Consider the following 27,315-nt stretch of genomic DNA (forward strand, 5'->3'; position numbering starts at 1 on the left):
AATAAATTTATTTATTTATTTATTTTGGGCTGCGTTGGGTCTTCATTGCTGCTCTCAGGGCTTTCTCTAGTTGCAGCGAGCGGGGGCTACTCTTCCTTGCGGTGTGCGGGCTTCTCATTGTACCACATCTTCTTTATCCATTCCTCTGTCAATGGACACTTAGGTTGCTTCCATGTCTTGGCTATTGTAAATAGTGCTGCAGTGAACATTGGGATGTATGTATCTTTTCGAATTATGGTTTTCTCCGGGTATATGCCCAGGAGTGGGATTGCTGTATCATATGGTAGCTCAATTTTTAGGTTTTTAAGGAATCTCCATACTGTTCTCCATAGTGGCTGTACCAATTTACATTCCCCCCAACAGTGTAGGAGGGGTCCCTTTTCTCCACACCCTCTCCAAAATTTATTGTTTGTAGATTTTTTGTTGATGGCCATTCTGACTGGTGTGAGATGATACCTCATTGTAGTTTTGATTTGCATTTCTCTAATAATTAGTGATGTTGAGCATCTTTTCATGTGCTTTTTGGCCATCTGTAACCTCATCTTTAAATTGGGGTAAAAAAAATTAGCATCTATGTCATAGGGATTTTTGAGTATTACATGGGTTAACATACTCATAGTGTCTAGAAGAGTGCCTGGCACGCCGTGCACCATACATTTTAGCTATAGCTATTATTCTATTAGCTATTATTCTATTAGCTATTCTTTGCCACTCCTCCTTCCCATTGCCTATGAAATTTATTTTCTGAGATTTTAAGCAGGAGAATGAAATGATGAAGGTGGTACATTAGGAAAATTAAGCTGGTAGCAGAGCACCCAGTAGACTGAGAAGAAAAGGAAGATCTATCGTTACAAAACAATAAGAGGCTTTCCAATTCCAAAAAAACTGTCAAAGAGAGCCTTGATGGAGGAACTTCATCAATGCTTTTCCTGTTCAGTTCTTAATTATTTTTGAAGGCCATTAAAAGTACAGTAGGATACATACTTTCCATCTGCAGTCAGCTCTGATCTACCACGGTGCAGGATAACCCATTCTCAGCACTTCCGCATAGACTTTTTACAATGAGTTCTTTTTCAGTATTCTCTTGTGAGCAGAAAAGCTTTTGCAAAACTCTTTAAGAGAGGAAAGGAAGCCAGCCCAGAAGTTTCTGACCAGTTCAATTTACCTTTTATATAATTTCCAAAAGTAACAGGAGTTCTTTTTCATTGTTCATTGCCACTGGTTCTCAGGAGAACAGGGTGGAGTCTTCATGGTGAACAAGCCTTATTCCCTTATATTCTTAATTTTCTTGTGTATTTTTCTCCCTCCCTTATGTTCAAGCATCAGGCTCTGGGGTCGCAGCAGTGTAAAATATGAGTACTCAACCAGAAATACCACAGATGGGAAAGAAGTTGTTGAATATGTTACTAAATTTCAGATCAGTGATCACTTTTCTTCTTAGAGAATAATTCAGCATATTCTTGAAATGAACTAGGACCTAATATTTGAGTAACATATGTTTATGTAGTCTACTGTAGTCAACTTCAGCATAGGGAAGTAGACAAATGGGGTCAGACGAGCAAGAATAAACTGTAGTTCTCTGGTTCTTATCTTCACCTGCTACTGGAAGTCCTGCAGCTCCCTGCAAAATTTTCTGTATCTAGGTGGTGATCATATAAATCATCTACCAGCTATCACCTACCCTATGGCATCTGCCAGTTTCTTCTTCTTTTATCCAGCATCATTTGGTGCTGGTGATCTCCACTGCTAAGGTGTCCATGGTGGGGCTGTTGTCTGTGAGCATGGTGTCCCTTATTCCTGGATGCCCCCCATTGGAGCAAAAGGGTGCAGTTGTCTCTGAAACTTGGATAAGCCAATGGTCCTCTGTGTCGGATGCAGAAGTAGGAGAATGTTGAGTGTCTCCATTTTGTGTTACACTTTGTGACAGAAATCCCAAAGCAGTGTTTCCCTGCACCCCAGTGTCTATAGTTTGTTTTTAGTAAAAATTGCTTATCAATTTTTAAAATTCGAAGTCCCCATCCTGTAGCTGGACTTAAAGACAAATTTTGAGTACAACACACTAAAATGCCACTTTTGAACCAAGCCCACATGCAGAATTCTTTCTTCTTTTGAAATGATTTTCTCCCAGGAAGTTTCTTGGACCCAGATGTTGCCACTGTTTGGATGAAGATGGGACTCCAATACATTTATATATTTTTGACTATTCTACCTTTACAGAAGTGTTGTAACTTAAGCATTAACCAATTTTTTCTTCTGTTTTAATTTTCAAGCAGTTGTGTAGAATTACTAAATTTGTGGCTATGGTTATGGTGAAAATTTATGGAATCCAGCTGATTTTTGCAATTACATTCTGTCCTAGAAAAGCTGTCTTCAAGAAAGACAGGCACTGTAAGATATCACTTATATGTGGAATATAAAAAAGTTAAACCTGTAAAAAACAGAGTAAAATGGTAGTCACTAGGGGCTGAGAACTGGGGTAATAAGATGATGGTGTTTAAGGGTACAAACTTATAATGAGTAATAAATAAGCCATAGAGATCTAATGCGCAGTATAATGAATATAGACAATAATATTGTACTATAATTGTGTAAGGTGATAAATATCACTACATTGGCAATATGAGAATATAAACGTATCGAAGTAACACATTGCACACCCTAACCATATATAATGTTACACGCATTTATTCATTAAAAATTTTTTTAAATTAAAAGAGTATGAAAATTAAGAAGAAAAAGTAAAGCTATCTTCTTTGTATCTTAGGTCATTCAATTTTATTTTCAGAGAAAATTGCTATGAAGCAAAACTTTCATGTAGAGCTTCCAACTGAACTTCAGAATCAATTTATAATGATTCTTGTGTTTTATTTTGTGTAATAAAGCTAAACAAGAGTTAGAACTTTTTGAAGGTTAAAAGCTCCTTGAGGGCAGGTCCAGTGCTTATTCGTCTCCTTAACCCTGTGTTCAACATGGTGCCTGGTACAGAGAAGGCATTCAGTAAGTTGTTGCCTTCATTAATTACTCTATTGGGACAATAATATTGGAAAACTAGAAAAGTTAGATCAATAGGGCATGACCCTATGATTTGAGTCTATCCATTCTTACAAAATGTTTGTGCATCTCTGTTAAAAACTTCTACATCCTTCAAGGTTTATTTTCAATATCACTTTCTCTTAGAAACATTTTCCTTATCAGCTCAAAAATATTTCTCTTTTGGAAATATATTTTTCAAAAGTAAAATGATTAAGTCTTTGGTTCTATTGAAAATGCATTGAAGACATTAACCCATGGCTATGAAATGCAGATGAAAATTCAATCTTGATTGAATTATATCTTCTTACATGAATATAATGACCAGGTTTGCAAATCCATTCTATGTCCTGACTCTTTCCTGACCTGGTTTGGAAACTTTGTGTAAAGTGGCACTTTATCTCTTATTAATTCCAAAGATGACAGACGCAGGATTTCATTGTCTAGTTAGTGGAAGCTGTGTTCTCTGATTAGCTGGCTTGCCCTTTTGAAGCTTTGATTTATTGGGGCAGAGCAAGCACTGGCTTTGGTATGTGCTGAAAGGAAACTAGGGTAAGGAATAATTTATAGTTCTCTCTTTGCAGCTGGAAAAAAAATAAAGGTTATTTTCATTATATCGCTATAGGAACTGTTTGAAAACAAAAGAAAGATACTGTAATAAGTAGAAACCCAAAGAATGACATTGAGCTACTGTTTCAGTTAACTTAAAAAATGGTTAAAATCATATTTTGAAGCAGATTGGCCCTTCTGAACTCTTATCTTAATTTTACAGAAAACAACGTCTCTTCCAATTTGGCACGAGAGGTGTGCAGAGCAGCATTTCTGCAGCTCCCAGGCAGGTTACATTTGCCAAAACAAAGCGTGGGTGGAAGGTAACAGGAAAGAACTGGCTGGTAGCACTTTCTCTCTGGGAAAATGCTGCCAAAGAGGAATCCAAAACAGAAGTGCCAAGGAAAAAGTACTCAGCTCTTCACAAAGATGAAAGGATAGCAAACATTAGACAGCACCAAATTTGTCTGGGCTTCCCAAGATTTCATTTTTCTCCTTTTTATACTCGATAAAGGCTGTGTTTGGCAAGATGCTTGCTATACGATCCTTCTATTAAAACATATTAGGGGACTTCCCTTATGGTCCAGTGGTAAAGCATCCGCCTTCCAATGCAGGGAACGTGGGTTTGATCCCTGATCCGGAAACTACGATCCCACATGCCGCGGGGCAATTAAATCAAAGCACCACAACCACTGAGCTCACGCGCCTCAACTAGAGAGCCCGCGTGCTGCAAACTACAGAGCCCACGAGCTCCGGAGCTCTCACACCACTAGAGAGAGAAAACCCACACGCCACAACTAGAGAGGAGCCCATGTACCACAACGAAAGATACCTCATGCCTCAACGAAGGTCCCTCGTGCCACAACTAAGATCCGACACAGCTAAAATAAATAAATAAGTAAATTTCTTCTAAATAAATAACTAAGTAAAATGTATTAGAAAAGTCTCACAGAATCAGAGTATTTTCTGTCATAGAATAAAGTCTGCATTTCCCCTTGTGAGCCAGCCAAGACTTTGTTTAATCATCACAGTGAGTGTGCAAACTCTTCCAATCTCATTAATTCCAAATTCCAACCCCAGCTCTTAGAGTCAAGGATAAATAAGATTTCAAGATCTTGAGTAGGGAGGAAGGTGAACAGGAGGAATGATATCTGTTAGTGGATGGGTCAGGCTCAGGTAGGAGGACATTGTAAGCAGAGAACAGCAGCAGGGGCAGATGACCAGAGGTAGGAAAGTTGGGGTATGTTTGTGGAATGGTAAGTCATCTGGTTTAATAACAGGTGACATTTTTAGACATTTACAATATACCAGGTACTAATTCATTGGTTTGTCAAAACCACATTATGGAGTTCCCTGATGGCTCAGTGGTTAGGAATCCGGATGCCTGCCAATGAAGGGGATGGGGGTTCGAGCGCTGGTCCAGGAAGATCCCGCATGCCGCGGAGCAACTAGGCCCATGTGCTGCAGCTACTGAGCCTGCGCTCTGGAGCCCGCGAGCCTCAACTACTGAGCCCGCATGCCTAGAGGCCATGCTCTGCAACAAAGAGAGGCCACTGCAATGAGAGGCCCGCGCACTGCAACGAAGAGTGGGCCCCGCTCGCTGCAACTAGAGAAAGCCCACGCACAGCAACGAAGACCCAACGCAGCCAAAAAATAAAATAAATAAATATATTTTAAAAACCCACATTATACAGAATATACTTTTGTGAGCACCATTTTATAGATGAAGAAACCAAGGCTTAGAGAAATCAAATGACTCACCCAAGGTCACACAGCTAGAGAGTGGCAGAGTTAGTCTTGGGCTCTAGCTCAGTCAGATCCAGAGCATGAGTTCTTATCCACAGTGCTATGTGTAACCTTTCAGTCATGACAGAGGAGAGGTCCTTTCTTAGAGGAAGAGAGAGCAGTAGAGAAGTGACAGATAATCTGAAAACTGTAGAGCACTCAGCCCTTTTTTTCTAATTGCTTGCTGGACATCTCCACGTGAATATAGCGTCTGCCCTTCAAATCCAACTGGTCTGAAAACCAAGCTCCTTATCTCCTCCATCCTCCTGGGCAACCGTCCCCTGGCTGTCGGTATCCAGGCTGCAGCATCATCACGTGCACTTGGGGGTACCCAGGCTGGAGCCCTCCCTCACCGTCCTTCTTCTCTGTAAGTGTCTCTTTGCCCTCTTCTCCCAACCCAGCTGCTGCTGCTCTGCTTCCCACCCTCTCACCTGGGAGTCTCACCTGGACTGCTGCAACCACCTACCGACAGACGTGTCTTTCTCTGTACCTCCTCCAAGCCCCCAGTGCATCCTGCAGAGGTCAGCCAGAATATTTTCAGAAACCAGGGCTCTGATCATATCACTGTCCTCAAAACTTTGTGGCTTGCTGCAGAATTGCCTCAGAATCCTGTCGGTTCTCCTCAGCCTGGCTTTCAAGGTCCTCCACGATCGGGTCCCAACCTACCTTTCCAGCCTTACCTTGTCCTTATCTCCTCACTTATGTGAAATTTCTGAGACCATGGACCAGACTTTCCCATGGCCTGCCTTACACTTTCTAACTTCCACTTGGTCCCTTGTTAATGGAGTGCCTCCTACCTGAAACACCCCCTCCTGCTTCTCAAAACCTTTCATCTTCTCCCAGGTCAAATTAGTTATCCCCATACGAGCTCCCCCACAGCATTTTGCTTATCCCTCACCCTTCAGATTCTTCCATCTGCTGCATGATGTCGTAGCCTTTTGGGTTTAAAACGTTCTCCCCAGTTAGATGACAAGCCCTTTGTGATGAAGGACACTGGTCGTCAGTCATCCGTGTGATTCTACTATTTATTAGTAAGTTCACTGAAATGAATTATGCTGAAATGAAGACACACTCACTTGATCCTGAGCAGAGGCTACCTTTAAGAATGGACTTGATGGGAGCTTCCCTGGTGGCGCAGTGGTTGAGAATCTGCCTGCTAATGCAGGTGACATGGGTTCGAGCCCTGCTCTGGGAGGATCCCACATGCCACGGAGCAACTAGGCCCATGAGCCACAGCTACTGAGCCTGCGCATCTGGAGCCTGTGCTCCACAACAAGAGAGGCCACGATAGTGAGAGGCCCGCGCACTGCGATGAAGAGTGGCCCCCGCTTGCCGCAACTAGAGAAAGCCCTCACACAGAAACGGAGACCCAACACGGCCAAAAATAAATAAATAAATAACCCATTAACTTTAAAATAAACTTCAACAACTTCCACATTAAGTAATAAAAAAAAAAAAAAAAAGAATGGACTTGATGCATTTCTTTCTTCTTCTCCGAACCAGAGGATCATCCTTGGTTATAGACCACACCTTAAAGGAGCAGGTAGGTATGGTGCTACATGGGGCAGAGTGGCTTAGAAACATTCCCAAAGTGTTTCGTCACGTACAGTCCAAACCAGGCGAATTAATGGAATGAAGGAGGGACGATTTCAGAGAACTCTTTAACTTGGCATATTCTCTCTTTTTTTGAATTTTATTTAATTAATTTTTTTATACAGCAGGTTCTTATTTGTTATCCATTTTATACATATTAGTGTATACATGTCAATCCCAATCTCCCGATTCATCCCACCCGCCCCCCGCCGCTTTCCCCCCTTGGTGTCCATACATTTGTTCTCTACAACTGTGTCTCAATTTCTGCCCTGCAAACCGGTTCATCGGTACCATTTTTCTAGGTTCCACATATATGCATTAGTATACGATATTTGTTTTTCTCTTTCTGATTTACTTCACTCTGTGTGACAGTGTCTAGGTCCATCCACGTCTCTACACATGACTCAGTTTCGGTCCTTTTTATGGCTGTGTAATATTCCATTGTATATATGTACCACTTCTTCTGTATCCATTTGTCTTCTTTATCCATTCTCTACAAATGACTCAATTTCATTCCTTTTTATGGCTAATATTCCATAGTATATATGTACCACGTCTTCTTTATCCATTCGTCTATCCTATCCATTTAAGTTGCTTCCATGTCCTGGCTATTGTAAATAGTGCTGCAATGAACATTGGGGTGCATGTGTCTTTTTTTTTTTTTTAATGCATACAATGACTCCTCCCATTTTATTTATTTATTTATTTATTTATTTATTTATTTATGGCTGTGTTGGTTGGGTCTTCGTTTCTGTGCGAGGGCTTTCTCTAGTTGTGGCGAGCGGGGACCACTCTTCATCGCGGTGCGCGGGCCTCTCACTATCGCGGCCTCTCTTGTTGCAGAGCACAGGCTCCAGACACGCAGGCTCAGTAATTGTGGCTCACGGGCCCAGTTGCTCCGTGGCATGTGGGATCTTCCCAGACCAGGGATCGAACCCGTGTCCCCTGCATTGGCAGGCAGATTCTCAACCACTGTGCCACCAGGGAAGCCCGCATGTGTCTTTTTGAATTATGGTTTTCTGTGGGTATATGCCCAGTAGTCGGATTGCTGGATCATATGGTAGTTCTATTTTTAGTTTTTTAAGGAACAACCATAATGTTCTCCATAGTGGCTGTATCAATTTACATTCCCACCAACAGTGTAACAGGGCTCCCTTTTCTCCACACCCTCTCCAGCACTTGTTGTTTGTAGATTTTCTAATGATATGCCCATTCTAACTGGTGTGAGGTGATACCTCATTGTAGTTTTGACTTCCATTTCTCTATTAATTAGTGATGTTTAGCAGCTTTTCATGTGCTTCTTGGCCATCTCTATGTCTTCTTTGGAGAAATGTCTATTTAGGTCTTCTGCCCATTTTTGCATTGGGTTGTTTGTTTTTTTAATATTGAGCTGCATGAACTGTTCATATATTTTGGAGATTAATACTTTGTCCATTGATTTGTTTGCAAATATTTTCTCCCATTCTGAGGGTTGTCTATTCGTCTTGTTTGTAGCTTCCTTTGCTCTGCAAAAGCTTTTAAGTTTCATTAGGTCCCATTTGTTTATTTTTGTTTTTATTTCCATTACTCTAGGAGGTGGATCAACAAAGATCTTGCTGTGATTTATGTCAAAGGGTATTCTGCCTATGTTTTTGTCCATGAGTGTTATAGTGTCTGCTCTTACATTTAGGTCTCTAATCCATTTTGAGTTTATTTTTGTTTATGGTGTTAGGGAGTGTTGTAATTTCATTCTTTTACATGTAGCTGTCCGGTTTCTCCAGCACCACTTATTAAAGAGACTGTCTTTTCTCCATTGTATATCCTTGCCTCCTTTGTCATAGATTAGTTGACCATAGGTGTGTGGGTTTACCTCTGGGCTTTCTATCCTGTTCCATTGATCTATGTTTCTGTTTTTGTGCCAGTACCATATTGTCTTGATTACTGTAGCTTTGTAGTATAGTCTGAAGTCAGGGAGTCTGATTTCTCCAGCTCCGTTTTTTTCCCTCAAGACCACTTGGCTATTCGGGGGTCTTTTGTGTCTCCATACAAATTTTAAGATTTTTTGTTCTAGTTCTGTAAAAATTACCATTAGTAATTTGATAGGGATTGCATTGAATCTGTAGATTGCTTTAGGTAGTAGAGTCATTTTCATAATGTTGATTCTTCCAATCCAAGAACATAGTATATCTCTCCATCTGTTTGTATCATCTTTAATTTCTTTCATCAGTGTCTTATAGTTTTCTGCCTACAGGTCTTTGGTCTCCCTAGGTAGGTTTATTCCTGGGTATTTTATTCTTTTTGTTGCAATGGTAAATGGGAGTGTTTCCTTAATTTCTCTTTCAGATTTTTCATCATTAGTGTATAGGAATGCAAGAGATTTCTGTGCATTAATTTTGTATCCTGTAACTTTACCAAATTCATTGACGAGGTCTAGTAGTTTTCTGGTGGCATCTTTAGGATTCTCTATGTATAGTATCATGTCATCTGCAAACAGTGACAGTTTTACTTCTTCTTTTCCAGTTTGTATTCCTTTTATTTCTTTTTCTTCTCTGATTGCCATGGCTAGGACTTCCAAAACTATGTTGAATAATAATGGTGAAAGTGGACATCCTTGTCTTGTTCCTGATCTTAGAGGAAATGCTTTCAGTTTTTCACCGTTGAGGATGATGTTTGCTGTGGGTTTGTCATATATGGCCTTTATTATGTTGAGGTAGGTTCCCTCTATGCCCACTTTCTGGAGAGTTTTTATCATAAATGGTGTTGAATTTTGTCAAAAGCTTTTTCTGCATCTATTGAGATGATCATATGGTTTTTCTTCAATTTGTTAATATGGTTTATCACATTGATTGATTTGCATGTATTGAAGAATCCTTGCATCCCTGGGATAAATCCCACTTGATCATGGTGTATGAGCCTCTTAATGTGTTGTTGGATTCTGTTTGCTAGTATTTTGTTGAGGATTTTCGCATCTATATTCATCAGTGATATTGGTCTGTAGTTTTCTTTTTTTATAGTATCTTTGCCTGGTTTTGGTATCAGGGTGATGGTGGCCTCATAGAATGAGTTTGGGAGTGTTCCTTCCTCTGCAATTCTTTGGAAGAGTTTGAGCAGGATGGGTGTTAGCTCTTCTCTAAATGTTTGATAGAATTCACCTGTGAAGCCATCTGGTCCTGGGCTTTTGTTTGTTGGAAGATTTTTAATCACAGTTTCAATTTCATTACTTGTGATTGGTCTGTTCATATTTGCTGTTTCTTCCTGGGTCAGTCTTGGAAGGTTATACCTTTCTAAGAATTTGTCCATTTCTTCCAGGTTGTCCATTTTATTGGCATAAAGTTGCTTATAGTAGTCTCTTGGGATGCTTTGTATTTCTGCGGTGTCTGTTGTAACTTCTCCTTTTTCATTTCTAATTTTATTGATTTGAGTCCTCTCCCTCTTTTTCTTGATGAGTCTGGCTAATGGTTTATCAACTTTGTTTATCTTCTCAAAGAACCAGCTTTTAGTTTTATTGATCTTTGCAGTTGTTTTCTTTGTTTCTATTTCATTTATTTCTGTTCTGATCTTTATGATTTCTTTCCTTCTACTAACTTTGGGTTTTGTTTGTTCTTGTTTCTCAAGTTCCTTTAGGTGTAAGGTTAGATTGTTAATTTGATATGTTTGTTGTTTCTTGAGGTAGGATTGTATTGCTATAAACTTCCCTCTTAGAACTGCTTTTGCTGCGTCCCATAGGTTTTGGATCATTGTGTTTTCATTGTCATTTGTTTCTAGGTGTTTTTTGATATTCTCTTTGATTTCTTCAGTTATCTTTTGCTTATTTAGTGACGTATTGTTTAGCCTCCATGTGTTTGTGTTTTTTATGTTTTTTTCCCTGTAATTGATTTCTAATCTCATAGCGTTGTGGTCAGAAAAGATGCTTGATATGATTTCAGTTTTCTTAAATTTACTGAGGCTTGATTTATGACCCAAGATGTGATCTATCCTGGAGAATGTTCTGTATATACTTGAGAAGAAAGTGTAATCTGCTGTTTTTCGATGGAATGTCCTATAAATATCAATTCAATCTATCTGGTGTATTGTGTCATTTAAATCTTGTGTTTCCTTATTAATTTTCTGTTTGGATGATCTGTCCATTGGTGTAAGTGAAGTGTTAAAGTCCCCCACTATTATTGTGTTACTGTCGATTTTGTCTTTTACAGCTGTTAGCCGTTGCCTTATGTATTGAGGTGCTTCTATGTTGGGTGCATAAATATGTACAATTGTTATATCTTCTTCTTGGATTGATCCCTTGATCATTATGTAGTTTCCTTCCTTGTCTCTTGTAACAGTCTTTATTTTAAAGTCTATTTTATCTGATATGAGTATTGTTACTCCAGCTTTCTTTTTTTTTTTTTTTTTTTTCACACACACACACACTGTATTTTATTTTTACAAGAGATAAATAGACTGACACCAAGCATTGTACATGGATGACCACAACAAAAGCAACAATGATTGCAATTACCAAACATGAAACACACTCATACTATGTCATAATATTGACATTCAGTCCAGTAATCCTCCACTGTAACAGCTCCTTTACTTTGCAGTGAAAATTGATTTGTATATTCTTTGCCTCTGAGTCCTTGTGGGATTTTTTTTTTTTTTAATTCAGACAGAAAGTCACAAAAATTATACTCATCCTCATCAGTTCACTCAGTCCCATGTAATTAATTGTTTTTTTTATCTTGATCTTTTGTTAGCACTTTTATGAGTTCATCAGTTTTTCATCAGAGTTCTGAAAATGCTTATTCATTCAGTTCAGCAGTACAGTCAGTTACCAGAAACCTGTACTTGTCAGAGTCTTTTCCATGAATTTCTTGAAGATGAAACCCTTTTATAGGAACATATTTGCAAAATCATCAGAGTACACCCAGAACTGTCTGTAAATGACAAAAGACTTAAAAAATGACCACGGTAAAAGATTTGATGAAAGTTCATAATAATGCAGTTGACAAGAAAATTAGTTATTTCTGAGATATACATTTTAAAGTAATAACTAGGATTATTACTTATAACATTATACCAGAACATATAAGATTTTTAGAAATTTCATGTAATGTCTGAAACATTTATATTAACATATTTCCATACATATTTCCATACAAATACAAATATAAGATTTTTAGAAATTTCATGTAATGTCTGAAACATTTATATTAACATATTTCCATACATATTTCCATACAAATACAAATATAAGATTTTTAGGAATTTCATGTAATGTCTGAAACATTTATATTAACATATTTCCATACAAATAACCCAATGAAAGTTTAGTATTAGTTGTTTTGTTTGTTTTTTTATACTGCAGGTTCTTATTAGGCATCAATTTTATACACATCAGTGTATACATGTCAGCACACCACCATCCCCACCTCACTGCAGTTTTCCCCCCTTGGTATCCATATGTCCATTCTCTACATCTGTGTCTCAACTTCTGCCCTGCAAACTGGCTCATCTGTACCATTTTTCTAGGTTCCACATACATGCATTAATATATGATATTTGTTTTTCTCTTTCTGACTTACTTCATTCTGTATGACAGTCTCTAGATCCATCCACGTCGCAACAAATGACTCAATTTCGTTCCTTTTTATGGCTGAGTAATATTCCATTGTATATATGTACCACAACTTCTTTATCCATTCGTCTGTTGATGGGCATTTAGCTTGCTTCCATGACCTGGCTATTGTAAATAGTGCTGCATTGAACATTCGGGTGCATGTGTCTTTTTGAATTACGGTTTTCTCTGGGTATATGCCCAGTAGTGGGATTGCTGGGTCATATGGTAATTCTATTTTTAGTTTTTTAAGGAACCTCCATATTGTTCTCCAGAGTGGCTGTATCAATTTACATTCCCACCAACAGTGCAAGAGGGTTCCCTTTTCTCCACACCCTCTCCAGCATTTGTTGTTTGTAGATTTTCTGATGATGCCCATTCTAACAGGAGTGAGGTGATACCTCATTGTAGTTTTGATTTGCATTTCTCTAATAATTAGTGATGTTGAGCATCTTTTCATGTGCTTCGTGGCCGTCTGTATGTCTTCTTTGGAGAAATGTCTATTTAGGTCTTCTGCCCATTTTTGGATTGGGGTGTTTGTTTCTTTGATATTGAGCTGAATGAGCTGTTTATATATTTTGGAGATTAATCCTTTGTCCGTTGATTCGTTTGCAGATATTTTCTCCCATTCTGAGGGTTGTCTTTATGTCTTGTTTATGGTTTCCTTTGCTGTGCAAAGGCTTTGAAGTTTCATTAGGTCCCATTTGTTTATTTTTATTTTTATTTCCATTACTCTAGGAGGTGGATCAAAAAACATCTTGCTGTGATTTATGTCAAAGAGTGTTCTTCCTATGTTTTCCTCTAAGAGTTTTATAGTGTCCAGTCTTACATTTAGGTCTCTAATCCATTTTGAGCTTATTTTTGTGTATGGTGTTAGGGAGTTTTCTAATTTCATTCTTTTACATGCAGCTGTCCAGTTTTCCCAGCACCACTTATTGAAGAGACTGTCTTTTCTCCATTGTATATTTTTGCCTCCTTTGTCATAGATTAGTTGACCATAGGTGCATGGGTCTATCTCTGGGCTTTCTATCTTGTTCCATTGATCTATGTTTCTGTTTTTGTGCCAGTACCATATTGTCTTGATTACTGTAGCTTTGTAGTATAGTCTGAAGTCAGGGAGTCTGATTCCTCCAGCTCCATTTTTTTGCCTCAAGACTGCTTTGGCTATTCGGGGTCTTTTGTGTCTCCATACAAATTTTAAGATGATTTGTTCTAGCTCCGTAAAAAATGCCATTGGTAACTTGATAGGGATTGCATTGAATCTGTAGATTGCTTTGGGTAGTATACTCATTTTCACAATGTTGATTCTTCCAATCCAAGAACATGGTATATCTCTCCATCTGTTGGTATCATCTTTAATTTCTTTCATCAGTGTCTTATAGTTTTCTGCCTACAGGTCTTTTGTCTCCCTAGGTAGGTTTATTCCTGGGTATTTTATTCTTTTTGTTGCAGTGGTAAATGGGAGTGTTTCCTTAATTTCTCTTTCAGATTTTTCATCATTAGTGTATAGGAATGCAAGAGATTTCTGTGCATTAATTTTGTATCCTGCAACTTTACCATATTCATTAATTAGCTCTAGCAGTTTTCTGGTGGCAGTTTTAGGATTCTCTATGTATAGTATCATGTCATCTGCAAACAGTGACAGTTTTACTTCCTCTTTTCCAATTTGTATTCCTTTTATTTCTTTTTCTTCTCTGATTGCCGTGGCTAGGACTTCCAGAACTATGTTGAATAATAGTGGTGAGAGTGGACATCCTTGTCTCGTTCCTGATCTTAGAGGAAATGCTTTCAGTTTTTCACCATTGAGAATGATGTCTGCTGTGGGTTTGTCATATATGGCCTTTATTATGTTGAGGTAGGTTCCCTCTATGCCCACTTTCTGGAGAGTTTTAATCATAAATGGGTGTTGAATTTTGTCAAAAGCTTTTTCTGCATCTATTGAGATGATCATATGGTTTTTATTCTTCAGTTTGTTAATATGGTGTATCACATTGATTGATTTGCGTATATTGAAGAATGCTTGCATCCCTGGGATAAATCCCACTTGATCGTGGTGTATGATCCTTTTAATGTGTTGTTGGATTCTGTTTGCTAGTATTTTGTTGAGGATTTTTGCATCTATATTCATCAGTGATATTGGTCTGTAATTTTCTTTTTTTGTAGTGTCTTTGTCTGGTTTTGGTATCAGGGTGATGGTGGCCTCATAGAATGAGTTTGGGAGTGTTCCTTCCTCTGCAATTTTTTGGAAGAGTTTGAGAAGGACGGGTGTTAGCTCTTCTCTAAATGTTTGATAGAATTCACCTGTGAAGCCATCTGGTCCTGGACTTTTGTTTGTTGGAAGATTTTTAATCACAGTTTCCAATTTCATTACTTGTGATTGGTCTGTTCATATTTTCTGTTTCTTCCTGATTCAGTCTTGGAAGTTTATACCTTTCTAAGAATTTGTCCATTTCTTCCAGGTTGTCCATTTTATTGGCATAAAGTTGCTTATAGTAGTCTCTTAGGATGTTTTGTATTTCTGCAGTGTCTGTTGTAACTTCTCCTTTTTCATTTCTGATTTTATTGATTTGAGTCCTCTCCCTCTTTTTCTTGATGAGTCTGGCTAATGGCTTATCAATTTTTTTTATCTTCTCAAAGAACCAACTTTTAGTTTTATTGATCTTTGCTATTGTTTTCTTTGTTTCTATCTCATTTATTTCTGCTCTGATCTTTATGATTTCTTTCCTTCTGCTAAATTTGGGTTTTGTTTGTTCTTCTTTCTCTAGTTTCTTTAGGTGTAAGGTTAGATTGTTTACTTGAGATTTTTCTTGTTTCTTTAGGTAGGCTTGTGTAGCTATAAACTTCCCTCTTAGAACCGCTTTTGCTGCATCCCATAGGTTTTGGGTCGTCGTGTTTTCATTGTCATTTGTCTCTAGGTATTTTTTTATTTCCTCTTTGATTTCTTCAGTGATCTCTTGGTTATTTAGTAACGTATTGTTTAGCCTCCATGTGTTTGTCTTTTTTACGTTTTTTTCCCTGTAATTCATTTCTAATCTCATAGCGTTGTGGTCAGAAAAGATGCTTGGTATGATTTCAATTTTCTTAAATTTACTGAGGCTTGATTTGTGACCCAAGATGTGATCTATCCTGGAGAATGTTCCGTGCGCACTTGAGAAGAATGTGTAATCTGCTGTTTTTGGATGGAATGTCCTATATATATCAATTAAATCTATCTGGTCTATTGTGTCATTTAAAGCTTCTGTTTCCTTATTTATTTTCATTTTGGATGATCTGTCCATTGGTGTAAGTGAAGTGTTAAAGTCCCCCACTATTATTGTGTTACTGTCGATTTCCTCTTTTATAGCTGTTAGCAGTTGCCTTATGTATTGAGGTGCTCCTATGTTGGGTGCATATATATTTATAATTGTTATATCTTCTTCTTGGATTGATCCCTGGATCATTATGTAGTGTCCTTCCTTGTCTCTTGTAACATTCTTTATTTTAAAGTCTATTTTATCTGATATGAGTATAACTACTCCAGCTTTCTTTTGATTTCCATTTGCATGGAATACCTTTTTCCATCCCCTCACTTTCAGTCTGTATGTGTCCCTAGGTCTGAAGTGGGTCTCTTGTAGACAGCATATATATGGGTCTTGTTTTTGTATCCATTCAGCAAGCGTTTGTCTTTTGGTTGGAGCATTAATCCATTCATGTTTATGGTAATTATCGATATGTATGTTCCTATTACCATTTTCTTAATTGTTTTGGGTTTGTTTTTGTAGGTCCTTTTCTTGTCTTCTAAGTGTTTCCCACTTAGAGAAGTTACTTTAGCATTTGTTGTAGAGCCGGTTTTGTGGTGCTGAATTCTCTTAGCTTTTGATTGTCTGTAAAGCTTTTGATTTCTCCATCGAATCTGAATGAGATCCTTGCCGGGTAGAGTAATCTTGGTTGTAAGGTTTTCCCTTTCATCACGTTAAGTATATCATGCCACTCCCTTCTGGCTTGTAGAGTTTCTGCTGAGAAATCAGCTGTTAACCTTATGGGAGTTCCCTTGTATTTTATTTGTCGTTTTTCCCTTGCTGCTTTTGAAAAGAATAATTTTTCTTTGTCTTTAATTTTTGCCAATTTGATTACTGTGTCTCGGTGTGTTTCTCTTAGGGTTTATCCTTTATGGGACTCTATGGGCTTCCTGAACTTGGGTGACTATTTCCTTTCCCATGATAGGAAAGTTTTCGACTATAATCTCTTCAAGTATTTTCTCAGGTCCTGTCTCTCTCTCTCTCTCCTTCTTCTGGGACCCTTATAATGCAAATGTTGTTGCATTTAATGTTGTCCCAGAGGTCTCTTAAGCTGTCTTCATTTCGTTTCATTCTTTTTTCTTTAGTCTGTTCCACAGCAGTGAATTCCACCATTCTGTCTTCCAGGTCACTTATCCGTTCTTCTGCCTCAGTTATTCTGCTATTGATTCCTTCTAGTGTAGTTTTCATTTCAGTTATTGTATTGTTCATCTCTGTTTGTTTGTTATTTAATTATTCTAGGTCTTTGTTAAACATTTCTTTCATCTTCTCTATCTTTGCCTCCATTGTTTTTCCGAAGTCCTGGATCATCTTCACTGTCATTGTTCTGAATTCTTTTTCTGGAAGGTTGCCTATCTCCACTTCATTTAGTTGTTTTTCTGGGGTTTTATCTTGTTCCTTCATCTGGTACATAGCCCTCTGCCTTTTCATCTTGTCTATCTTCCTGTGAATGTGGTTTTTGTTCCACAGGCTGCAGGATTGTAGTTCTTGCTTCTGCTGTCTGCCCTCTGGTGGATGAGGCTCTCTAAGAGGCTTGTGCAAGTCTTCTGATGGGAGGGACTGGTGGTGGGTAGAGCTGACTGTTGCTCTGGTGGGCACAGCTCAGTAAAACTTTAATCTGCTTGTCTGCTGATGGGTGGCGCTGGGTTCCCTCCCTGTTGGTTGTTTGGCCTGAAGTGACCCAACACTGGAGCCTACCCAGGCTCTTTGGTGGGGCTAATGGCGTACTCTGGGAAGGCTCATGCCAAGGAGTACTTCCCAGAACTTCTGCTGCCAGGGTCCTTGTCCTCATGGTGAGATACAGCCACCCCCCGCCTCTGCAGGAGACCCTCCAACACTAGCAGGTAGGTCTGGTTCAGTCTCCTATGGGCTCACTGCTCCTTCCCCTGGGTCCCGATGCACACACTACTTTGTGTGTGCCCTGCAAGAGTGGAGTCTCTGTTTCCCCCAATTCTGTCGAAGTCCTGTAATCAAATCCCACTAGCCTTCAAAGTCTGATTCTCTAGGAATTCCTCCTCCTGTTTCTGGACCCCCAGGTTTGGAAGCCTGACATGGGGCTCAGAACCTTCACTCCAGTGGGTGGACTTCTGTGGTATAAGTGTTCTCCAGTTTGTGAGTCACCCACCCAGCAGTTATGGGAGTTGATTTTATTGTGATTTTGCCCCTCCTACCGTCTCATTGTGGCTTCTCCTTTGTCTTTGGATGTGGGGTATGTTTTTTGGTGAGTTCCAGTGTCTTCCTGTCGATGATTGTTCAGCAGTTATTTGTGATTCTGGTGCTCTCGCAAGAGGGAGTGAGAGCACGTCCTTCTACTTCGCCATCTTGAACCAATCCCCACCTTGGCATATTCTTAATGTGGAATATCTTTTAATGAAAAAAGAGATCCCAATCATTCTCCATTTGTGTGTGTGTGTGTGTGTGTGTGTGTGTGTGTGTGTGTGTGTGTGTTTACAAGTGGCCTAGGGAAAATTTGACAGGCAGACCAGAGCACCACACAGAAATGAAATCCATAGATATGATAACCTACATACATACCTAATTTTAAGTAATTATAGTACACTAACTTCAGTACAGAGAAGACATGAAAGACGTGATTTATAATTATAATAACCTACATTTCAGTAGGCAAATGCTCAGTTTAGGACCACACTGAGGACCTGATGAAGCCATCTGTGCTTGCACCATGGGTGTGACGGGCACACATGCAGACTCATGCAGGTGGGTGGGTGGTCTGAGGGCCTCAAACCCATGAGTGGCATTGCTGGGAAAATGCCAGACAAGACAATGTGCAGTCTTCTCTCAATTACATAGTAGTTGTAAATCTGGAAAATTCCACAGGTATTAAAATCATTCAAAACATATGTTGTTTTTATGTATAAAATAGATTCTAGGCTCCGATAGTTTTAAACAAATGTTTCACCTAAATGAATGTCTGATAAAACATCCAAAAATTGTGTAGGATGTGGAACAGTTCTTCGCTGGGCAGCTCTGTGCCATGCCTTGTGGAACATTTAAAATCCCTGACTCCCCCTAAATGCCAGTAGTTCTCTCAAATGTTATGACAACCAAATGTCACCCCCTCCATTTTCAAAATGTCCTCTCATAGGCAAAAATCACCCCCAGTGAGAACCCCTGACCTATGTTACTGGGTTTACAAGGAAGTAGGCTCAAGAAAATAAATGAATCACTAAAGTTGGCTTTTCCAGAAAGTAGTAAAATCAGTTACGCAAGTATCACCCACATGTCTTGAGTCCTAATGTAGTGCTTTATTGTTAATCAGGTATATTCATACAGACATAGCTATATATACATACATTACATTTATATATGTTTATATATTCACACACATATGATGACATTTGTTTTGTTGGAAAAACCAAGTAGTCAGTATTTGACTAAGTCTGATTCATAAAAGCCTGTTCCGACATTTTGATTAAAATTAATTCAGTCATATTGCTTAACTCAAGTAAACAGTTTTGTATGAAAACATGGACTAAAGGCAGGAAAATGCATCTCCTCATTATTACAGACTCTTTCATTTCCAATCATTATGGGTAGGTAATGAGACTATCTTTCCACTGAAAGCAATAACTTTCCACTGAATACAACTGCAGAATTCGGGAAGTCCCCAAGACCACCCTTACCTCAGACACCAGTGGAAAATTTGGGGCTCCTAAGATACCCACAGGTTTGATAATTTGCCAGAAGGACTCACAGGACTCACTGAAAGCTGTTTTATTCATGGTTATGGTTTATTACAGCAAAAATATACAGATTAAAATCCACCAAGAACAGAGATACAGGGGCAGAGTGCAGGGAAGTTCCACGTGTGAAGCTTCCCTCGCACTCCCAGTTGAGTCATGTGTAGGGCTAACTTCTCCCAGGACAATGTGTGACAATATGCACAGGGTATTGCCAACCAGGGAAGCTCACCTGAGCCTTGGTGTCCAGAGTTTTTCCAAGGACTTAGTCACTTAGACATGGCTGAAGCCTGTGTGGCTGATACCCAGTGACTCACATCCTCCACAGTGGGCTCTTGGTGTGACCCAAGGCCCTTAGGTAACCAAGACACACTCGTATCAGGCAGGACGTTCCAAGAGCTTAGAGATCACCTCCCAGGGGCCAAGAGCAAAGGCCAGACCTCTCGTTGAGTGAGGTTAATTCTTTCCTATAAAACAACCTAAAATACTACCAGGTATTTAAGACCCCTCTTTTAAGAGCATCAAAGACCTGATAAGATGACAGAATTATTAGGCCAAGATTAAGTGAGGGTGGGACCCAGAGAGGTAGGCAAATCCCTGAAGCCATCCCTGCTTTAAGGACAATTGCTAGTCCTGATGGGCTTGTCCAGCTGGCCTCAGAGGTGTGGGGAATCAGACGAAGCCCGAGATGGGAAATATAATAGTAGACCCTTCTGTCATCATTCTGGGACCTCAGGGGGAAAGGGGAAACCACAAATATTCACTTAACATCCTCCTCCAAGAGAACGCCAGGATATTTACCTTGGCACCAAGCAGTGATGGAAAGAGGGAAACATGAGATGTAACGACAAGTTGATCCTGACACAGATTTGCAGCCCAAACTTCCCAAATTTGCGGTCCAATAAAACGCAGCCTGTGAATTTTGTTTAAATTGGCTTTAAACCAGTGGTCCCTCCAAGCACTTGGCAGAAGTAAATTCCAATCCTCTTCGGAGGAATGCACCTTCATCCTAGGCCTCAAAGAATTCTCACAAAGAATTTTCTGAAGGAAATGAACATCATATAGTAAAAGATACCTAAGCACATAAGGACATCAGACATGAGAGGAAGAACCGACAGAATAAGAAACAGACCCACAAATACTTCAGATATTGGAAGTGTGAGAGAGGTGGCAAAACAACTATGTTTCCTATGTTTAAAGAAATCAAACCCCTAATTACTACCACAGATATTAGGAGAGCTTAGAAAAGTGAATCAACATCTTAAGACTATTCCAAGATTTGAGCCTCTTCACATAATACATACCTATAGACAATAAATAAAAATCGTTGATCTTCTGGAAATGTTTTCAGAGTTGTGGATGAGCTGAGTTGGCTCTAGTCAAAAGTACATTCTCTTTAAACTTTGATCCTCCAAACAAAAAAGCGGAAATTTTATGATTTATATCGCTCAGTGCTATTTACGAAAGAAATGTAAATACAGCTATTCCTTAATCTGCCTCACCTTAAAAGTAAAACAAATTGTGTCTACCATTTACTAGTTCTTAGGCCTTGGGCAAGTTATTTACTATTTTAAGTCTAAGTTTTCTATGAAATGAGGACAATAAAAGCAAGGACTCAGTTTTTAGTAAAATGAGGATGAGAATAAAATTGATTCTTAGGAGTATCGTGAGGGGTGAATGAGAAAATGCATATCAGGTGCTTAGCACACCTGGCATAAAATAATTGATCAATACATGTGAGCTTCTTTTTAAAAAGGAAGATGCAGTGTTTAAAAGAAGATAAATTATGGGGCGACTATTCACTTGACAAGTGTACATATAGCATCTTTTTTTTTTATTGAAGTATAGTTAACATACAATGTCGTGTTAGTTTCAAGTGTACAGCACAGTGCTTCAGTTATACATATGTATATACATCTATTATCTTTGACTCTTTTCCCTTCTAGGTTGTTACAAAATATTGAGTATAGTTCCCTGTGGTGGCGTTCCTTTAAACAGTGGTATACCTGAGACACATTGATGAAAATACTCCTTTAGTCCTGAATAGACAGTCTGCCACAGAAACAGGGAGGAGAGTTGGCGGGGACCATGTTTACAAGTTTTTACCTTGTCGGGCCATTCTGTTCCTCTAGTTCCATTTCCTTCCCACGCCTCACTTTTCCCCTTCCCTTTGTTTCCCGTGTCTCTCTACTCAGTGAACATGGAAAACAGTTGGACACATCCTCAGCAAAAATAACACTTCAAACATGTGAAAACTATTTTATTACCTTTTCTCTGTTGTTCACGTTGGATAAGTCGACTCATTTAAACTCTTCACTTGGTCAGAGTTTTCCAAAGCTATAATCATCACTATTTTAGAACCTATGCATGTTTTATCAAACCCCACTTAAATGCTGAGCCTAAGGAAGACATTTTATCGAGTGATGGTCTGACGAGTACTGACTCATTAAGAAGATGAATTTCCTAACTCATTTAGAAGATGAATGTCCTGCTCCTGCTTATGTTTTCTAGTCCAGTCTTATTCCTGCTTTTATTCTTTCAGGGGTTGGCAACTGAAAGAATTCTGATTGCAGGCTAAGTCTGTCCATTGCCTGTTTTGTAAATCAAGTTTTATTGGAATATGCATCATTCAAGTATTGTCTATGGCTGCTTTCTTACTACACCTGAAGAGCTGAGAACTTGGGACCCAGACCTTATGGTCCACAAAAGCCTAAACTGTTTACTATCTGGCCCTTTGGGGGGAAAGTTTGCTGAGCCCCTGCTTTAAAATGTCACTGTGTTGCTGATGCATGTTTATCTGGATGCCTGCCCGCTCCTCACCTCTCTCCACCTCTCTCTTGTTCCCTGTGCTCCAGCCACACTGGTCTTTCAGTTCCTAGACCCTTCCTGCCCTGGGAATAACCACAGGACATTCGCTTGGCCTGGAACAGTGTCTCCCTCCCTACAGCTGACTGCTTCTCATCACTTATATTCCGGCTCATGTCACCTCCTCAGAGAAGCTTCCGTAACCACTCCACCTAAATAATCCCTCTTCTCTCACGCCAAGCTATTCTTTTTCATATTCCTCTGCTCTTTTCCTTCAAAGCACATATCATAATTAGAAAATTGAAGTTTTATTTGTTTGCTTACTTGTTTAAGGGCTCTTTCCCTCTTGTCTCTGAGCTGCATGAGTGAGGAACAATGGCTGTTTTGCCCACTGCTCTATCCCCAGACCCTGGCAGATAGTAGGTGCTCAATAATTAATTGCTGAATAAATGTATAAATAAATGGCAAACTTGCTTATATACTGACCTTTATTTTGCAATTTGGATTTTCTCTTTCAATGTATATCTTGCTCAGATAATGTTTGCTGTATTTTCTCTCCTTTGCTCTAAATTACCGAGGTCATGCTGTATTTAATTTTTTTTTTTTTTCTCCTTTGGGATAATTTCTCTCTTAGCTTGATGCCACCTGCAAACTTAATGATTGCTATCTGGTTATTCATGTGCTTTGGAGCTGAATGAAGAAGACAAGTTGTACTAATGACTCTGGGTCATTTCAGGAATAGGAACACTGAGTCTTCACAGAGAAAGTATCAACTCATTCCTGAGTGAGATGCTGGAAATAGTATATTCGAATATTAATGAATACCTTGCCAATTGCATAATGTTTGTTTCTGGAATATTTGTATTTTGATGCCAGTGTGCATTTTGATTTCTAGAAAAGCCTTCCCATTAAGCCAAAATTGATTACACTTATAAAGCATTCTCTAATTATAAAAATTTTCCTTTAAAAACTGTCTGCAGTAAATGCCTCTTCAGAGTCAAATGAGATGCAGCAGAATAAATGAAAATCCTTGTGCAGTGTACCAATTATGGCTCTGGTTAAACTGTGTTTCTGTTTGGCAGTGATGGCTTTACTAAAATGAAAGCTTTGCTATTGCCAGTTCCACTGTGTACCTCTACCCACCAACCAATCCATCAGGCCAGCCTCAGGGTAAAATCCAACAGCTCCTTAACAATCCAAGAACACGATGCAGAGGGGGAGAGAACTTAGAGCACGGGGTACAGCCAGTAGTTCTCAGAGTGCGGCCTGTGGTTCTCAGACCAGCGGCCTCAGCCTCACTGAGAACTTGTTACAGATGCAAATGTACGGGCCCCACCTAATGAATCAGGAGCTGGGTGGGGACAGAGGTCAGCAATATGTGTTTTAACAAGCCCTCCAGGAGACTCTGAAGCAGGTCAACTACTGAGGAAGACAGAAAAAAATTACCCCCAGGTAAACCCAGGGTACACCCAGGTGCTGTTTAGGTAGGAAGCTTGTGGGGTTTTTTTGTTTGTTTGTTTTTAATATTTAATTATTTGGCTGTGCTGGGTCTTAGTTGCAGCATGCGAGATCTTCATTGCCGCGTGTGGGATCTTTAGTTGTGGCGTGCATGTGGGATCTAGTTCCCTGTCCAGGGATCGAACCCGGGCCCCCTGCTTTGGGAGCGCAGAGTTTTAACCGCTGGACCACCAGGGAAGTCCCGGAAGCTTGTGTTTTAACTCACTTGGGTAAAGTGCAGAGCTTCCCAAGCTGTACACTAAGGAGTGAGGCTTTCCAGTTGGATGCATCCCAGTGCTTCTGGGATGAGTCTCAGAAAGTCAATGAGCTGCTTCTTTGTTCTGGAGAGACCGTCTGCAGACAGGTTTGACAGTCACTTCTTCTGACCCAGATGTGAGTGATAATCGGGTGAATAGTAAATGAGTGAGACCTTTCTGCTCTGCAGTCTGCATTACACACTTACTTACCGGATCTCTGACCACCCCTGGCTCTTGTTTCCATTAAAATTGACCTTGCGTTCCTCTCATTAGCTTCCTCTACCTTGATTTCTTTAGTTTCACAGGGCTGAAATGGAAGAGAGATTTTGAAATTAGGAACAGAATCACCTGGAGGCTCATAAAAATAATGATTGCTGACCCCCCGCCCCCCACCGACCCCCGTCACCATCCTCTTTCTGATTCAGTAAGTCTGGGGTGGGGCACATTATTTGCATTTGTAACAAGTTCCCAGGTGATGCCCATACTACTGGCCTGGGGACCACTCTTTTAGAACCACTGGTCTGGAAGAACAAAAAATCAGTTTAATTCATCAAATGGTACGTGAGTGTTTAAAATAGATGTGTTTCCTAGTTAGTCATCCAAAGTTAATCCAAACAGGGATTTTTTTTAAGTTTTTTTTTTTTTCAACGTACACTAGTCAATATGGGGAAGAAGAGCTGGTGATGTGTGCTGAAGCACGCCTGCACCAGATGCAGAAAGTGAGCTGTACGCATCTCTTTCCAACTCTGTGTTCAGTGACATCACCTCAGTGGCTTGAAATTATCCATGGTAGCAGGATTTATGCCATGGAAATCAGACAAACACTACAAATCAGGGCCCCTCTCCCAACCTCCATTCTCACAGTTGACTGTCAGATATTTACCAGCACACCCCTGAGAAGAATCATAAATAACGAGCATACGTAATAAGATCTGACCTTTTTTTTGCAGGGGCATAGATTTGAATTGGAGGGGAGTTGGGGACTGGAATTGGTAAATATTTGTATCTTGCAAGGAAATATGAAAGGAAATGGTGAGGTTAAAAAGTTATTCAGCAGCTTTTGGGACTTCCCTGGCGGTCCAATGGTTAAGACTCCATGCTTGCACTGCAGCGGGTACAGGTTTGATCCCTGGTGGGAGAGCTAAGATCCTGCATGCTGTGCAGGGTAGCCCCAAAAAATTATTCAGGAGCTTTTTAGGAAAGTCGAAAAGGTAGGGAGATGATAGTATTGTAAACTATTTGCATGGTGGGCTTTGGAAACAGATACACCTGCGGCGGAATCTGGCTCTCTCACTTATGGGATGTGTGATCTTGGGAAGGGCACATTTAACCTCCCCAAATTTTAATTTCCCCATTGGTTAAGTAGAAATAATGTGTTGCTATGAAGTTCACATGAGAGAAGTAATTTAAAACCTAGCACAATGCCAAACACAGAGTAAATCGTTACTTTCCCTCTGGAAATGTTCATTATTATTTCTATTATTATTATTGTTATTAAGCCCAGAGGTAGCCAAAATTCTGTAAATAAATATTTACTAAAAGTAGCACCTTTTAGTGCATGCAGCACTTTGCCAGACACCATTAATAAGTTGTTGTAAACTCAAGGAGTTTAAAAATAAGTTGTTGTAAACTCAGCATTGTTATGGTGCCATCACATTTTCTAATCAGACTGCAAGAAGGGAGAACTGAAAGGTATTTATTTAGGTACGTATGCTAATACTTGGAGTATAAATATTTACAAAACAGAAAGTAGACGAAAAAGAATAGAATTACAAACTAAAAAAGAACTTCGGTTATGAAATATAATGTGAAATAATTGCTCTTTCTGATCGTGCTTTGGAATAGCTGAAATAATTTCTCGGACCTAGAATACTTTGCAAAGAATACATAGAGCATAAAAAATCTCTTTTTTAAACAAGAGATAATGTTAGCATATGATTTTAAATGATTAAAGGCAAGAACCTCTTGTCCCTTTTTGGGATAGTATAAGAAAGGTGTTATGTAACATGGTATGAAATAGAGTATTAATTGACACACCAAATTAAAACACGCTTTAAGATATAATTCTGTAAGAAGTGAACTATTCACCTGGTTTTCCATTTTTGCTACCTGAGTATTGACTGAAATATTTATGTATCTATTGTTGATGACAGTTAGAGGGGCTTTTGAACATATAATGTTATGAAGATGTAAAAATAATTCATTCAAAATGTCTTGAGTCCACGCTCTGTAAAGAGAGTGACATATATTTATATAATTTTAATTGAAGTATAATTAACTTACGATATTAGTTTTAGGTGTACAACATAGTGATTCAATATTTTTATACATTACAAAGTGATCACTATGATGTCTAGTTGTCATCTGTCACCATATAATATTATTGACTGTATTCCCTATGCTGTACATTACATCCCTGTGACTTATTTATTTTTAAACTGGAAGTTTGTACCCCTTAATCCTCTTCACCAATTTTGCCTATTCCCCATCTCCTTCCCCTTTGCCAACCACCTGTCTATTCTCTGTATCTTAGTCTGTTTCTGTTTTGTTATGTTTGTTCATTCATTGTTTTATTTTTTAGACTCCACTTGAGTGAAATCATACAGTATTTATCTTTATCCATCTGACTTATTTCACTTTGCATAACACCCTCTAGGTCCATCCATGTTGTCACAAATGGCAAGATTTCGTTCTTTTTTTTATAGCTGAGTAATATTCCACTAATTATATATACCACATCTTCTTTATCTGTTCATCTATCAATGAGCACTTAGGTTGCTTCCATATCTTGGCTATTGTAAATAATGCTGCAGTGAACATAGAGGTGCATCTGTCTTTTCAAATCAGTGTTTTTGTTTTCTTTGGATAAATACCCAGAAGTAGAATTGCTGGTTCCTATAGTAGTTCTGTTTTAAATTTTATGAGGACCCTCCATACTGTTCTCCATAGTAGCTGCACCAATTTACATTCCCACCAACAGTGCGTGAGAGTTCCCTTTTCTCCACATCATCGCCCACATTTGTTACTTGTGGTCATTTTGATGATAGCCATTCCATTCCATAGTTTTGGTTTGCATTTTCCTAACGATTGTGATGTTGAACATCTTTTCACATGTGTGTTGGCCATCTGTATGTCATCTTTGGAAAATGTCTATTCAGATCCCCTGCCTACTTTTTGATCAGTTTGTTTTTTGATGTTGAGTTGTATGAGTTCCTTGTATATTTTGGATGTTAACTCCTTACCAGATG

At 39.1% G+C, this 27,315-nt stretch overlaps 1 protein-coding gene across 5 annotated transcripts in view; it reads left to right on the forward strand.

Moving 5' to 3' along the window:
* Positions 1–27,315, forward strand: part of UBE3D (ubiquitin protein ligase E3D) — a 292,261-nt gene that overhangs the window by 152,645 nt on the left and 112,301 nt on the right. Inside the window, exon 10 of one of the 5 annotated variants that reach the window (XM_082474258.1) lies at positions 22,948–26,666. The exons of 3 other annotated variants lie outside the window; for them this stretch is intronic. In XM_082474258.1, coding sequence (XP_082330384.1) covers positions 22,948–23,007 — 60 coding nt within the window. In that variant the 3' untranslated portion in view covers positions 23,008–26,666. Of the gene's footprint in view, positions 1–3,802; positions 5,705–22,947; positions 26,667–27,315 lie in introns of those variants that run through there. One more of the 5 variants, XM_082474249.1, reaches the window with a different exon arrangement.

This window comes from Balaenoptera physalus, assembly GCF_965194825.1.
Source record: "Balaenoptera physalus genome assembly, chromosome: 9".
NCBI classification, from domain to species: domain Eukaryota; kingdom Metazoa; phylum Chordata; class Mammalia; order Artiodactyla; family Balaenopteridae; genus Balaenoptera; species Balaenoptera physalus.